This window comes from Vitis vinifera, chromosome 7 (assembly GCF_030704535.1).
Source record: "Vitis vinifera cultivar Pinot Noir 40024 chromosome 7, ASM3070453v1".
Taxonomy (NCBI): domain Eukaryota; kingdom Viridiplantae; phylum Streptophyta; class Magnoliopsida; order Vitales; family Vitaceae; genus Vitis; species Vitis vinifera.
This window is the reverse complement of record NC_081811.1, coordinates 7,808,093-7,824,460: the sequence shown is the minus strand read 5'-3', so window position 1 is coordinate 7,824,460 and position 16,368 is coordinate 7,808,093. Positions and strand designations below refer to the sequence as shown.

Sequence of the window (16,368 nt, the reverse complement as noted above, 5' to 3'; positions counted from 1 at the left end):
TAAATTTTTTTTAAAGGAAAATATCCTACAACAAATCAATTTTCAAGTAAAAAGTCTTATTTTCTCTTTATTAGTTCTTATAAAATAATATTTTTAAATTTAATACTATTTTTTTTTAATTAATATGCAATAAAATAATAATACTTAGTATTGTGAAAAATATTTAAATATAAAATTTTATGGGCAATAATGCTAAATTCATTGACTACAAGTATCATTAATCAAATAAAATTTTCTAATATTGTTATTATTATACCCTCATCCTATTCTTATTATTATTATTAAAACAATATCTTATCTGTTTTCTGAAACATTTTTTTTATTATAATTTTTATATTTATTTAAAAAGAAATTGAAAACTAAATTTCTTTTTTTTATTGGGTTCCTTACAAAAATCTCAAATTAATTTTCTTTTTGAGAAAAATGTGTATTTCAAATAATTTAATCTTATAATAAAATAAGAAAAACTTATATAATTTTTCATTTTTATTTTACCTTTTTTTTCTTTATTTTTATATTTTTCATTATTTGATTTATTTCCTGTTTTTTCACTTTTCCATTTTTTTTTTTCAATCCCATATGTGCAAAAAGTAATGAAAAAAAAAATCACAAGTAAAAACTAAAGTTGTAATCTCACTACTCCTTTTCATAATTTTTCAACTCTATGGAAGGAAATGAGTAATGGAGAAAATCTTAAATAAAGGGTAAAATCCAAATGAGAGAATTTATAATATTTCAAAAAATTTATATAAGTTATGTTTGGTTTTCAAAAATTTTCAAAGAAAATATAGAGGAAAGAAAAAATAAAAAAAATAAATAAAAATAAAATTAATTTTTAATATTTAAAGTCATTTAATTTATCTTCTTCCATTATATAAAAAGTAAATAATTTAAAAATAAATAAATTTCTAATTAAATTTAATTATATTTAATTTTTTAATATATTTTTTATATGGAAATCAAATATAAAAAAAATAAATTTTTTAATTTTTTTTTCTTCAGTACATCTAAAATCAAACATACCCATTTAGAATTTAATGATTAAGATTTATAGGGACAAGATACAAATTAATTTTGTTAAAAAGTTTCAAAAGGCCATTCTATTAACCAAGGCCTAGGCCTAGCTTTGTGCCAAATTTAGTTTTTTTTTTTCCTTAAATTCAAATTTAGTTGAATTAGTGAACACATGCTGCAACCCCTTCAAAATAAGTAAAAATAAGAAATATTGTACATTCCAAAACAAAAAACTTATAAATTTTTTTTTGGCACGTTGGGAGTGGGAATAGAAAACTTATTCTATTTTTGTATTTTTTTTTATTTAATTTAAATTATTCATTATAGATTTATCTTCATGAAAAATAAAACTCATTTTTAAGTAAAAATTTTGATTTTTTTTCAATAATACTATGATTCATCTTTATTTCCATTTTATTAAATATAAGTTTAGCATAACATTTTGGTAATTAACTAATATCGGAAAAATACCCTTATTTTTTTTCTACCAAATTAGAAATTTTATAGGCATTACTTAGGGTTTATTTAGTAATTGTTTTCGAAAACAATTTTTTATTCTCCAAAACAAAAAACAGGAAAATACATTAGGTAACCAGAAAATATGGTGTTTTTAGATTGTTTTTTTAGTGTTATTTTTAAAAATAATTATACAAACATATAAAATGATTAAAAATAAAATACTAAATATAAATTTATTTTTAAAACATATTTAAAAATATTAAAAACATGTTAAAAAATATATTAAGCTCTAAAATAGATTTTTATTATACAAAACATCATAAAACAGTTTTTAAAAACTATTATCCAAAACCATTTTTCAGAACCGCTCTTGAAAATAGTCGTTACCTTACTTACCATCCTTTCTTTTATATTTGATCATTTGAATTAAATTGACAACTATATTTAGGTTGTGGTTTGCACAAGATGAGGGGAAACTATAACCGCGGATGATGGGAAAGAATGTGTGACTAATGTGGTGTTTGTTTTTTTACTTAATTTTAAATGGAACTTTAATGCTTAATAGTGTTAAATATTAAATTGTTTGTTTTTGTAGTATTTTATTTCTATCAAGTATTAAAAAGTAAAGAAAAACAAATATGTTATTTTTTCTATTTGGAAAAAACTATATATTTTGACTTTTTCTATTTAGTAAAAAGTTTATAATAAGTTATGAAAAAGTGGAAAAACAAACAACTTAAATTCTGAAAACAAATTGTTTTCAGCAAAAAAACTAAAAAATAAACACCACCTAACTATTTTTTATTTTTGAAAACAGAAAGTACAAACGGAAGAAAAAACAGGAAGAAAAGAACACAAAGCATGGGATCACATAACTACTGAAATTGGAATAAATTTTATTTAATTTCTTGAGCTTATTTAGCATAGAATACAGATGATGCCTAAATTTGGAAAAGATCCCACTAATGTCCTATGCTTCTTCCCATGAGAAGCCCTAGTTCATCATACTAATGTTCCAATAAATCTCAAGTCTACATCGGTTACAATAAGGTTAATTCAGTTCTCTATAATTCTCTGTGTGTGTCATATGAACAGACCAGTAAAAAAGAGCAAAACACTCACCATCTTTCATCTCCTGCCCAGTTTTTCTTCTCCTTTGGCCCAGTTGGCCCTTCTTCCCCAGACAGCTCCAATGGAAACTTATTAAAAATATTCTCGACCGAGTATCGAACCATTGCTGGTAAAAAGTTGATCATCTTATCCAGTTCAGACCTTGAATCATACACGATATTTGGACCCCATTCCCTCATGTACTGCAACCAGCATGGCTCTGTAACAACTCCATCTCCAAGATACTCTGCTCCAATAATTTCATACTCAATGCTTGAATCCACATACAAATTACTTCGAGCAGCATCATTCCTTATTCCAATCCCTAGCTTTGAGGAACCTTGAATGTAGCTCCCAGGATGAGGAAAGCTTGCGTGGCCACTTCTTGATGAGTAAACAATGGCTTTATTCCCCTCTATGAACTCCAAATCACAAGCATTCACCCATATGCCACCACTGTGCTGTGAGAAATATATACTCCAGAGCTCTCCAGTAAAGTTGCTTATACGGAGGGTGAAATGTTCCCAGTCACCCACATGCTGACCGATCTTGCTAAGGGCAATATTCATGAGTCCAACCTTGAGAGTAGCTGGCCCATTGAAGGGGCAAAAGACCCACATCACAATATCAGTGAAAGTCCCACCTGAAGCTGGCTTCACATGGACGTAAAGTTTAGCACTTTCCAAGTTTCCACTTTTGAGGCTTCTCTTATTATCACCACTTGGTAAGTCTATCCAATATTCCCCATCATTTTTCCCACCACTTGGCAAATTCAAGCCTTCCGGATCGATTGCCTGACCATCTGATTCACCCTTTTTGTACAACAGTGCTCCATTTTTGAAAAACCATGCAACAGAAGACGGCAAGTAAGCCTCATTGGGATGGAAAAAAATAGTAGGCCCATAGTGCTTGATGAGGGCATGAATCTGATCAAGGTTTGGCATTGCATGTAGAGATGGATTTAAGTTCTTCAAGCACACAATATTCAGCTCTTCTCCATGGTTCCAGTAGCTACTGCAGAAAAATGTTCCTGTAGGGATACCTTTTCCCAGCATTCCCCGGTGACAAGGTCTTAAGCTCCAAACTCGAAATGGTACTTTTGACAATTTGGAAATGGTTTTAAATATAAGATGGTGAGTTTCACATGAATCTGTCAGGTCTGCTCTAACACATCTCACTTCATCCAACTCAGGCCTGTCTGGCTTGTTGGTAACCACAAACCCCATGGCCTCATAACCCTCAGGAGGTTGAGGTAGCCAAAAATAACCACATGAATCATAATTTTCCTCGCTTCCATCATCTGGACTCCAAAGTAATGTATAGTCAAGGGGCTTTTGAAGAGGTGGAGATTTATCAAGATTGCAAATTTGAGCAACTTCGGGATTGGAACAAGCCACTTCCCTAGCCACAAGAACAAATCCTTGCAATGGCTGGTCGTTTGATTGGCAGTAGTGACCCAAGCTGAAAAATCCATTTGGAATTCCCACTGGTTTGTAAAACGTAACACCCTTTTTCTTGTCCTGCGACAGATTGCTGCCCCAAACAAACTCAAACCTGGATATTTGAAAGACTTCTAGTTCTCCAAGATTGATTACGCCAGACGCAAATCCTTGACCTGATAGACAAACATGACTTATTATATTCAACCCACTAAATAACATTTAAACGCAAGAAAACAAATGGCTTGTATTGATGCAAATGCCATCCGGAACACCCATCCTAACACATGGATGAACAACAGTATGAGACACACCTAGAAAAAGAAACAAGTCATATGACCCACATCCTTCTATGGGCTCAAATGGGAGAAACTTTAAAAATACAAATCGTAAAACAAAAATGCATGAACAGGGAATAATACAAAATCCCACTAGACAAGATTTCCTAATAAATACCAGGATGGACATTCAGAACCAAGCACATAAATGTGTAAGGAAACAGAGTCCCCATCTAACACAAGGAAGATAACATAGTAATAATTTGAATCTGTCCCATACGCATTTCTCGAGAGAGAAAATGGAAATTAAACCAAAACTCTGGAGCCTATAAATATTTAGAAAGCAAACTGAGACAAAATTGCAGCACCAAGAATCCACAGAAAAGTTTTAAAGTGCCTCTGTGGAAATCCTTCTGTATCTGATTTGAAAAATCCAAAAGTACTCATTGAGAAACTTCAAAGGAAGGAACAAAAAAATTTAAAAGTGCCTCAGTGGAAATCCTTCTGTATCTGATTTCACAAATCCAAAAGTACTCATTGAGAAACTTCAAAGGGAGGAAAAAAAAAGGTAAATAGGGAAAGGAAGAAGACCAAGCAAAAGTAACCTGGAAATTAATAAAAAAATAAAATAAAATCCCATACAGAGCCATGAATCATGCTTCACATAACTAGTCTCCCACCAACAATATGTTAATAAAAGTAACACTTTTGGCAAACCTAAGCTGCCCACCCAAGGCATCAAACTTATTCAAGTGGGCAAAGTATGCATTTACATATTTCAATTTGTATATAGCTAACAAGAATATAGTACAAACCTAAAATGGCCAATGGGCAGGGGCTGCTTGGTCCTAATTGCATAATTTTCCATCCAATTGGACAAAAATCAGGAAATTCTAGCAATTGAGCCCAAATTAAGACCAACGATGTGCAATGAAAAATTAAAGAAAACATAATAAGACCTTTGTGCACAGAATCCAGTCAACCATGGAGGTCATCTACACACACTTAACCATCACTAATAAACCAAATGAAACATAACATTAACCACAATCAATGATCCATCAACATACAGGTTAAAGAAGCCAAAAAGACTCATCAACCAAGAAAGAAAAAACCTACAACCCTAATTGATCCAAACAGTTTCTTTAACCAAAGGCACATACCCATCGACAAATATACAACATCTGCCATCCAACATGTACCCAAAATTAAACAGAACAGAGAGTTCAATTTATAAAGGAAAAAACAATGAAGTTCCGGACTCAACCCCACATACTGTCATTCTCTTTAAACAAAACGCAGATACCCATCAACCAACATCCAAAATCTAACTAAAACCCACAATCAATGATCCATCAACATACAGGTTAAAGAAGCCAAAAAGACTCATCAACCAAGAAAGAAAAAACCTACAACCCTAATTGATCCAAACAGTTTCTTTAACCAAAGGCACATACCCATCGACAAATATACAACATCTGCCATCCAACATGTACCCAAAATTAAACAGAACAGAGAGTTCAATTTATAAAGGAAAAAACAATGAAGTTCCGGACTCAACCCCACATACTGTCATTCTCTTTAAACAAAACGCAGATACCCATCAACCAACATCCAAAATCTAACTAAAACCCACAATCTATTAAGCAACAAATCCAAATACTTTTCTCATACACTAATCTTTCTCTTTAAACAAAAACTATACACCCATCAGCAAGAAAATTCAAAACCTACGCAAAGTTTTATCAAAACCTACAATCCAATTGATCACTAAATAAAAAAAAAATTCAAATTCTCCCACATTGAATTTCCTTAAACAAAATCCAAACTTCCACCTTCAATAAAAATCCAGAAAACAAAAACCCACACAAAATCACCCAAACCCACGGCATGATTCACCAAAGTAATGAGAAGAAGAAGAAGAAGAAAGAAAGAACAAGAAGAACAATGACACAAAACCCAACATTTTTGCAACCAAGCTCTCACGAACCTTGAGGCCATGTGGGAATCGGAGCCGGCAGCGAGAATGTTTTGGTATCCGGCGGCAACAATTCGGCGATCCTGCTCCACTGGAAACACTGACACCCAAACATATTTTACAATATCTCAATTCTCAAAGGAATTCTCAAAGGATTAAAAAAACACTAAAAAATTATTTTCTCAAGGTTATGAACATCGGCATGTGAAATCCATGCAATATTTCAAGACAAGATACCTCCCACCCCACAACCCCCACCCCCAAAAAAGACCAAAAAACAAAAACTCAGGTGAGATTTGACAATGGTGGGGTTCGTGGGACCATACAGAAAATGTACCCCCACAAATTTTTTATACAGAATTGAAATTCTCTGTTTCTGAGGAACCCCAACAAGGTTTGATGGCTGAGAATTCTTGGAGGTTTTAGAGAGCAAGAGAGGGATTTGGTTGTGTGGGAACAAAGGTAAAGTTGGTTGGAATCGTTATTTTTCCCGGGTCCCTAGTTTTACTTCACCTTTTATTTTGTGTTTATTTTCATTCCACCATCAAAAAATAAATATTAATTATTTCTTTAATTTTGATTAATCTTAATCTTCCATACGTTAAATCAATGGATTGAATGAAATGATTATAACTGAAATTTAAATGGAAGAAAAATTCAAATTTAATCATATTACTTTTCTCTAAATGATACATTTTATGATAATGAAGGCCACATCATTATGGAAAACAACAATAGATATGATTTTTTTTTTTGGAATTTCTTATCACAAATATGTTTCCATCTTATGAAAATAATTCCTAAAATTATAATTTTTTTGTAAATAGTATACTTAAATAGAAAATAATAGAAATATTGTCCAATTAGATATAATTACAATTAAAATCTTAAAAGGATATGAATTCAAGATTTGAAGCAAATCATATACCCCTTTATATATATATATAAGTCCACTTAGGGTCACTAGAAACTTCCCTGATCGTTAACTCCCCGTGCGATTAGTCAAGATGTGCGTAAGCTGGTCTAAACATCCACCGTTATTAGAAAAAAATACATATTAATCCTTTTTTGTTGGCAAGTTTTTATTTAATTTCAAGCAATTGTGGAATTATTTGAAGCTTTTATATGAATCTAGTAATACTTCATTTAAACCCAAAATCAAAACTCTTTAAGCTATGTTTGATTTTTGAAAAAAAAAAAAAAAGATGAAAAATGTAAGATAATGAAAATAAAATGAAAAATAGAGAAGAAAAAAAGATTTAAATTTATTAAGGTGTTTTGTTTGAATACATTTTTTTTTAAATATAAACTTCTTTATAAAATATAAGAACTCTTGCCGGTTTTTATTTTTAAAGACATAAAATAAGGAACTTACCAACCTAAATTATTTTTATACGTTTCCATAAGTTTATTTAACTTTTTTTTATATACAAAAATTAAATAATTTGAAAATATGTAAATTTACATTAATTCTAATTATATTTAATTTTTTATGGTAGAAAAAACAATGAAATAATTATATTTCTAATATTTTTTTTCTTAGTACTTTTGAGAACCAAACATATTACAAATCGTATTAACCTATTAATTTAATTACATTTAAAAATTTAAAGAATGTATATAATTTGCTTAAAAACTTAATTAGTGTTGATTTTCCATCACAGGCCTATTTATTATGGACTTTTAAGTTTTATTTTGTTGTTTGGTAAAACTTAATATTTTTTACTTAATTACTTAACTTTAGGTTGTTAACTTAAAATTTATTACTTTAAGTATTACGGTTGTTTGGTAAAATTAACTTAAAACTTATTTTAAATCATCAAATTAATATATTTATTTTTGTACATTATAATTAGGGTAAAGGTGGTTAAGTAATAGTGAAAGTTATGAAATAACAAATGAAAAATATAAAGGTAATTAAGATAAATAAGGGTAAAAAAATAAAATAAAGATATGAACTTAAGATTAAATTAATTATTTTCACTTATTACTTAAAAATGTTTTTGACTTTAAGTCAAAATATTAAGTTATCTTATCAAACATACTTAATTTATTGGGTTATTTTTTATATTATTAAAAATGAGAGGTTACTTTTGCAATTTTGAGGGAATTTTTTCCATTATCCCTAAATAAATCATACTAATATGAGAGTGGGGTATAAACATCTTTAAAACATTCAAAACACTTTTTTTTTTTTTTTTTAATAAATTGAATAAAATGGAAAGAAAATATAATCGAAAATTTGAAATATGTTAATGAGCGAAGCAATGATGATGAGAAGGAGAGCAAATGACATAATACAAGTGTTGAAATCAGTCAAATGACAGCTGTGTGAAGCACAAGCAAATATGCCGTGCGAAACGTGTTCCTCTTCCCATGTTTTGGTAGGCTAACAAGACAAATTGTGGGATAAACTAAAGGAATTATAGGTGTTCCAGAACCTTGAATATGGTCATCCAGCGGAGCCCTTCCAAGAAGCCTCCATACTTCCAACTTGGGCTTTCAATGTTTACTTTTCACATCCAGCGGAGCATATGCCTGCCGTGGCCCATCTGGCACTTTCAACTTCGACAAGAGTCCAAACCGATATTTGCTCCTACTTTTCTCTCAACCATACAAATAAAATCACCATTCAGAGGGAGGGAAGGAAGGAAGGAAGAAAATATCAGATTCTAAATCGAACTCATCTCTCACACGGTTATAAAAGGGTCTTGGTGTGGTTCAGTAGCAGTGTTTCTCGAATTTCTTCATTTGCTATCACATTTTTGGGAAAGGGAGGCCTTGTGCGTTTCCATTGTTTGAGGGTTATTGAAGGTATGGTTTCTTCTTTCCATTTTCAGGGTCTGCCATGTATTTGGGTTTTGGTTCTGCATGTAGGAATTTCATGTTAGCTGCAAATTTTGATTGAGAAAGGAGAAGGGTTTTGTGGGGGTTTAGCTAATTTCTGGCTAAGTATGATATTGCCATGAGTGCTGAGAATGGGTACCATGAAGATGGGACATTTGGCTTTCCATGCACTGGCATAATCCCAAACATTACATTCGATCATGAAAGTAGGAATTGTATTACCACATGCCAAGCAAAAGGGTAGTAGTATTTTCATTGAAAGATCTTGTGTCCCTCAATTTGTCTTCTTTTTTACAGATCTTCATATCCAACACAACCACTAGCCACCAAAGCTGTTGTTAGAAGGAGAGAAATGCTGCTCAGGAGCTCTTCAACACCTGTTCTTGGTTCCCTCCTCCCATGCCATTCAGAAAGTCCTAACAACAACCTTTCTGATGCAACTGCCAAACACCCACCGAGCACCATTTATCAAGCTCATAACAAGCTCTCACTGCATCAGACTGGGTCTTTGAATCTATCCCCAGTTTCTTTTAACTCCTCTCCCATCTCTCCGTCTGTTAATGCTGGCCATAGAGGCTTTCGAAGAGCTCAATCTGATGGGAATTTGAAGGGCCTGGCTTATGCATCTTGCAACAACAATGATGAGCTTAGTACCCCAAACCTTTCCAAGAAATCTTCGCAAAGACCCAGTCGCTCAATGTTGCAGACTATACCATCTTTCTCATTTTATGGTTTAAGTCGCATGAATGAGGAAGAAGAGAATGATGAGGAAGAAGAAGAAGAAGAAGAAGAGGGAGAGTGGGAAGAGTTGGGGGACAATGATGGAGAGAGATTCATGGCTATGGGAGATAGGGAATTGAGCTTCGAAAACATAAAAATGATGGGCATTAGGGAGAATGGAAGTAGGAATGTGGCTTTTGAAGAGGAAAAGGAGGTGGTTGGTTCAGAAATGTACCTTGCAAGAGGAGCTGGTGTGAGTGGTGTTGACTTTGGGGGCCGCGGTGGTGGTGGTGGTGGTGGTGGTGGAGGGGATTTTACTCCAAGAGGCTCTGGTGGGGAGAGCGGCGATAGGCCAGGAGTGGAAGAGTATTACAAGAGGATGTTGGAGGAGAATCCTAGCAACCCTTTGTTTCTGAGGAATTATGCTCAGTTTCTATATCAGGTGAGAACTGTTTCATCTTCTTCAATTTCTATATCAGCTCAGTTTGCAGGGTAAAAATAGGAATGCGATTTAAGCAATTCATAAGAAAGCACAATAGAAATATTTTCTTTTCAGTACAGTAGCATACTTACATGTCATTTTGACAGTCAAAGCATGATCTCCAAGCAGCGGAGGAATACTTGTGTCGTGCCATTCTGGCAGATCCAAGAGATGGTGAAATCTTGTCTCAGTATGCAAAGCTAGTGTGGGAGCTCCACCATGACCAAGATAGAGCTTCAAGCTACTTTGAACGGGCCGTTCAAGCTGCCCCTGAAGATAGGTAATGCGCTTCCTCAAATGCATCTTCTACAATAATCCAGAAATGAAGTCCAATATATGCATTCTTCAATATGTACACATCATATGCTGATATCCAGTTTTGGGTTTTGCAGTCATGTTCAAGCAGCATATGCTAGCTTTCTTTGGCAAACAGAGGAGGATGATGATGATGATGGAACATGTCATGTGGATGCCATGCCAACACTTCTCCATGGAGAAGCCATGGCTTCTGTGATCAGTTGAATTTCTGCAGTGAGTAGTTAGCATGCCACTGAATAAGGGCAGTCATTCTAGTGATATGGAATGTGTATGAACATCATCTCATGGTATGCAAATAAATAAATAGTCAATTTTATAGCTTAAGTACTACTTGCTTAGCATCACAGTACATTTAGCCTAAGAATTTTTTTTTTATTGTTTTATTTTCCTACTGGTGTTGGGCAAAAGGAAAGCTTTAGTAGAAGGGGTGATTGCACCAAGATCATTTTTAGGACCATCATCAATATATAAATAACCAAATACAGAAAAAAAAAAAAAAAAAAAGCAACAATGTCAGGTTTTACTTATTTTTGCATGATTCATCTAGTGAAAGTATGAAATCCAACTACCAAGTCTTCAACCAGCTGAAATAGGCCTGGAGAAAGGAAAAATACCTTCACACTTAAGATGCCCACAAGTTGAAAAAGCAGAGCTGAGGGAAGAAACTGAAAATCTGAATCAGAACAACTACAACTGATGGTAATGGGGCACCCTGTTTGTAGGAAAGGGATAAAGGCAATACATTTGTTACATTTCCATTTTCAGAAATGTGAAACTAGAAGCATTTGGATTCAACCATAAAATAGAAAATATATCCAGACAGCAAGTTTTAAGTAAATTAAAAAAAGTTCCATGTAACCCATGAAACCATATTTTTACACTCACAACAAGGGGCTTCAAAATGCAAAAATACTTGAATTGCATGATAAAATCCATTCAAGTGGAAGAGTAGGAAGACAGAATAAATACAACACTCCATCCATTCAAAACCATGACCCCTTGGTTATTCTTTCCAGAAACCATGGATGCAATGATAACCTCAGCTAGAAACAATCTAAGAAGCCTCAACATGGACCCTGAATAGGGCTGCCCACTTTTAGATAATTCTGTCTTATGACCCTTAATCTTGTTGCAAACCATGCTGAAGGAAACCGTTGCCTCTTGGCACATCTGTTTGGCAACTGCCTCTGCCTCTTCCCCTTCCTGGTCAAGACAATTCAGATGTCAAATAAAAGTGATGGGGGAAAGTCTTTTAAAGTCTACTTAAGAAGGAAAGGGAAGAGATAAATAAACTTTAAATATAATTAATATTAATTAGAAATGAATTAGAATTGTTGGAGTCAAATTAGGATTAGTTAGTTAAGTTATAATATAATTATAATTTGAGTCATGATAGGTTATTAGAGTCCAAATAAACTTTGGATGTTATAATAAGAATTAGAGTTATAATAGGTTATTAGAATCTTAGTAAAGTTTGGATTTCTTAGAGAAGTCACTAATCAATGTAAATCCAAGGAATGAATTGATTGATATTAACAATATTATATTTTTTTTCATTGCAAGTATTGCAATCCTCAATGGTAAGACTGCATTGATTTTCTTCTAAGTAAGACTCTCCTAGAAGGCCTTAGTGAGACTCAAGGTTTCCATCTTTTCTTCGTTATTTATTCTCTCTCTCTATTTTTTTAATCTTATTTTTTCTCTACCATAAACTTTATTCCTTGTACCCTAAAAACAAAACCCTAGTCCACCTACTTTTGAGTGTAGGCAACCATCCTAAGATTGTCGTACATCAGTTTTGGTATCAAAGCAAAAGTTCTTGACTTTAAGGCATATGCAATTGAGGAGCAGAGCAACTTATGCAAGCATGAGTTCCAAAAAAACTTCTAATAATCGAGATGCTGCTACAATATGCTTTAAGGAAATTTCAGCCACACAACAGTCCCATCAAGATGCTATAACACAACTAAATAGCAAACTTAAGGAAATCATGAAGTTATTAGAAAAGAGTTAAGAAAAACGACCAATTGAAGATGAGATTGCAAGTCATCAATTTAGACAATCACCAAGTCGATCATGCAAAGAACAAGACAGTTTTATGATAGGGAATCAAAGAAGAAGCGAACTCTTTTAGCAAGATGATGATGTGACAAAAAAGGTACACCTTGAAGTTGATGAATTTTATGGAAAATTAAATCCAATAGCTTTTCTTGATTAGATTATTTTGATGGACAATTACTTTGATTGGTGTGCAATGCCCGAAAATAGAAAAGTTCGTTTTGTGAAGGTAAAGTTGAAAGGAGCAACACGTCTATGATGGTATAATATTGAGAATCGACTTCATAGAACTAGCCAATCACCCATAGAGACATGAGACGAGATGGAGTTGAATATGAAGGAGCACTTTCTTCCAACTGATTATGAACAACTCATGTACACAAAATTGTCTTCCCTTAAATAAGGTACCAAGTCCATTGAAGAATATAATTTTCTTTTGCATAAGTTAAATGAGTTATAAACATGTTGGAACATTAATCTTATAAACTTGTAAATCTAAGTCAACTTTATTATTAAATAGGATAAAAAAACATTATCATTAAATAAGTTTCATATTATCCGTTTAATAATTACATCATATTTATATTTATGCTTTTAATGGTGTTTGTGTTTGAGTTTATCTATGTAGTAAAATATCTTAATTTTAACACAACGTGAACAAGATTCACAGACTCAACTTAAAATAATAAGATAGGTAGGAATATTCAGCTTTCAGATCATTACGGAGCTGAACAGTACGTTTCTTAATTTCCCTTTTCTCTTTCTCTTTGTTAAATTAATTATAATCATATGGATATAAAGAATATATAAACAGGGTTCCAAGTATACTACGATTTTCAGGCTATAAATGATCTAATGGTTGCAAATGAACTCCCATTTTTTATTGGCATTTGACATCATCTCTGTGGCCAACAGAAAAATATAGAAAAGCAAAACAAACTCCCACTAATATTTATTTTCCAAGATTGGACTTAAAATTAAGACATCTTAGTCCCATCTTTTTGTTTATAGAAGATGACAAGTTCTTCAAATAGATGTTCTCCAAACAGACGCAGCAGAAATGCTTTTGATTCTTCTGAATCTGTCGACAAGAAACATCATGAAAAACTTATCCTTTTCCTTCATGATACATTATCCAACTGCTTCACCACTCACAGTTATACAGTAACAACAACACAAAAGGTAAAAGCCATCAAAACACAAACACCACCACTTCAAACAACCTTTATTAACAAGGATGATACTCCACATGCAATCGATCTTCTAATTAAGCATCCATGCATATCCGATTGCATTCACTACATCCATGAACTTCATACTCTGCATTGAAAGAAATTAAGCAAAGAAATATTAGTAATCCTGCAGATGAACAATAAATAATGATTATGCCCTTTAATCAATCAAAATCATGCATTTTACATACTGTTGGAAGGATATTTTTATTTTCCCTGCATCTGGATCAGCAATGGACGCAAAAGCTTCTTGAGACAAGTCGATGGTGCCTCTACAGCCAGGTGGGCAGTAGTCGACGATCTTCACGACCACGGATTGAGCACCCCGGCAAGGTTGAGGGACCCCAGCGTTGGTTGCACCCTCGCATTTGACCTTATAATTCCTTCCACAAGCGCCGCGGTTGTCCCAGATTGCATCACTCGCTGCCGCAATCATCACACCATCATTTTGATAACCATTGCAAGAGGAAGCTGCATATGAAAGGGAAAAACACCATTTGATTCATATAAAAGCAAGAAAGAGAAATAGTAAGCAACAATTTTCTTGCTTTCAAATCTCTTAGGCTATGTTTGGTTCCCGGAAAATGCGAGAGAAAGAAAATCGGGAAGAAAAATGGAAGGAAAGAAAAAACTAAGGAAATGAATATAATTTTTTTCACTTGTTTGGTTATCTATGAAAAATTCAAAGAAAAAAAAATTAATTTTCTTTTGTTTGGTTAACCATGAAAAAAATTTAAGGAAAAATAGAAGGAAAACAAAATCAATAATTTGTCTTAAATGATTATCAATTTATTAAATAATAAAATAAATTTTATGCTCTTATTTTCTAAAAAATAATTATAAAAGAACGCATTTTGTGGGAGCCCATTGTTCAATAACTATTGAAAACTCACCTTTTTTTAATGGTACCTATCATTCTTTTTTTCTTCTTCATGTATATACAGTTCAACCCTCTCACCCTCACTATACCAAAATTTTAAAAATAAAATAAAACCCATGTGATCCCAGAGGTAGCCCAGAGTCGTTGATTAAACTCATCTTGCATCTCATCAAGCACAACTTCTGATCGTGATCCATCCAATGGTCCATACAGCTTCGGTGGAAAATGTGTTTACAATTGGTCAACCACCTAATCTCTTCTCCTACCTCGAAGTCGTACAGACATACGGCGCATCGCCGTCGCAAACCGCCTCCCCGAACTTCATCACTAGCAGGATTTCATGAATCAGAACCGCCGATACAGGCGGGTATTCTGGCACTTGCGTCTGCATTTCGGACCACGAAACGTCAATTTCCAGGAAATCGAAGAGACCCAGAAAGTGAAAGAGCGAGAAAATGAGTTTCCTGATTAAACCTAGAGCGATACAGCCACTGCTCCTTCGCCGTCTCCAACGGTTAAACAATGATGGAGTTGTCGAAAATGCGCTGCAAAGTGGTCCCGACGACCGCCGACGGCGACTCATCTGAGAAGTTTGATCAACTTCTCCTCTCCTCCGCCATCTGCAATAATGAAGATCTTGGTCCCCTCATTTGCAAAGCCTTCACTTTTGGCAAGCCGATACCACCCCGATAAAATTTTCCCCAACTTTTCCCCTCTTTTCTCTTATTTTCCTCCTTATTTTTAAAGGAAACTAGTAAGGAAAATATTATGATATATTCTTTAATATTTTCCTTTCTATTTTTTTTTTCATCGTATTTTCCATGTCACCCAAACTAAAGAAAATCATTTTCCACATGATTTTTTTTCCTTTTCTTAGCATTTTCCGGGAACCAAACATAGCCTTACTTTCATTAGTATGCAAAAATTCTAAAACATTACTCAGATCAAGGATACGGTGCCTCTCCACTCTTGATCTTATAATGCCACTTTAGAATGATTTCATATATCATGGCCAGTGGCCACATAAATACGACTTTATATATAAGAATCCCATATTTTAGTTTTAGTTTTTTCCCATCCAAGTATAAATGATTAACCTCAATTCTAGTGCACAAATCAGATTTTGGTTGACTAAGGAGGTAAATGAAACACTTGGAAGAATGCTAATTTATGGAGGCTTACGAACGTATGGAGGAGTATAGTAGGTTGCAGTCCCTGTAGCTGCAACTACTGTCTTTGAAAAGAAGCAAAAGGCTAACGCCATGACAAGGAAGAGGAGACCTCGCAGCGCTGCCATGACCACAAATTTCTTTTGCTAAACAGGCTTAATTACCAGTGATAAGCAATGATCATCGGTAGGCCTAGAAAAGAGGTATTTATAGAGGATCTGTGGGGACATGGTAAGTATAATATAATTCAAGAATTACATGCGGACAATCGCATGGTAATACTGCACCACAAGCATAACCTATTGGAATCCACGATGTGGACAAGATTAAATGGTAACTAAAGAAAAATTAAAAATGACCCAGTATAGTGGGCCCTTCCATGATT

General features: G+C 33.3%; 3 protein-coding genes across 3 annotated transcripts; 1 reads left to right on the top strand and 2 right to left on the bottom strand.

Annotated features, from left to right (window-relative positions):
* Nucleotides 1–2,349: 2,349 nt before the first annotated feature.
* Nucleotides 2,350–6,765, bottom strand: LOC100259944 (hypothetical protein At1g04090). Its single transcript, XM_002272120.4, has 2 exons — nt 6,291–6,765; nt 2,350–4,198 (listed from the first exon to the last, which is right to left on the bottom strand). Exons 1-2 carry the CDS (start codon nt 6,391–6,393, stop codon nt 2,592–2,594), a joined length of 1,710 nt encoding a protein of 569 aa, XP_002272156.1. The 5' UTR covers nt 6,394–6,765; the 3' UTR covers nt 2,350–2,591.
* Nucleotides 6,766–8,784: 2,019 nt separating this feature from the next.
* On the top strand, nt 8,785–10,968 carry LOC100254834 (uncharacterized). Its single transcript, XM_010654111.3, has 4 exons — nt 8,785–9,092; nt 9,423–10,287; nt 10,434–10,606; nt 10,719–10,968. Exons 2-4 carry the CDS (start codon nt 9,478–9,480, stop codon nt 10,846–10,848), a joined length of 1,113 nt encoding a protein of 370 aa, XP_010652413.1. The 5' UTR covers nt 8,785–9,092; nt 9,423–9,477; the 3' UTR covers nt 10,849–10,968.
* Nucleotides 10,969–13,624: 2,656 nt separating this feature from the next.
* LOC104879821 (EG45-like domain containing protein) lies at nt 13,625–16,243 on the bottom strand. The gene is made up of 3 exons (XM_010654114.3): nt 15,997–16,243; nt 14,126–14,405; nt 13,625–14,022 (listed from the first exon to the last, which is right to left on the bottom strand). Exons 1-3 carry the CDS (start codon nt 16,109–16,111, stop codon nt 14,016–14,018), a joined length of 402 nt encoding a protein of 133 aa, XP_010652416.1. The 5' UTR covers nt 16,112–16,243; the 3' UTR covers nt 13,625–14,015.
* Between the last annotated feature and the right edge of the window lie 125 nt (nt 16,244–16,368).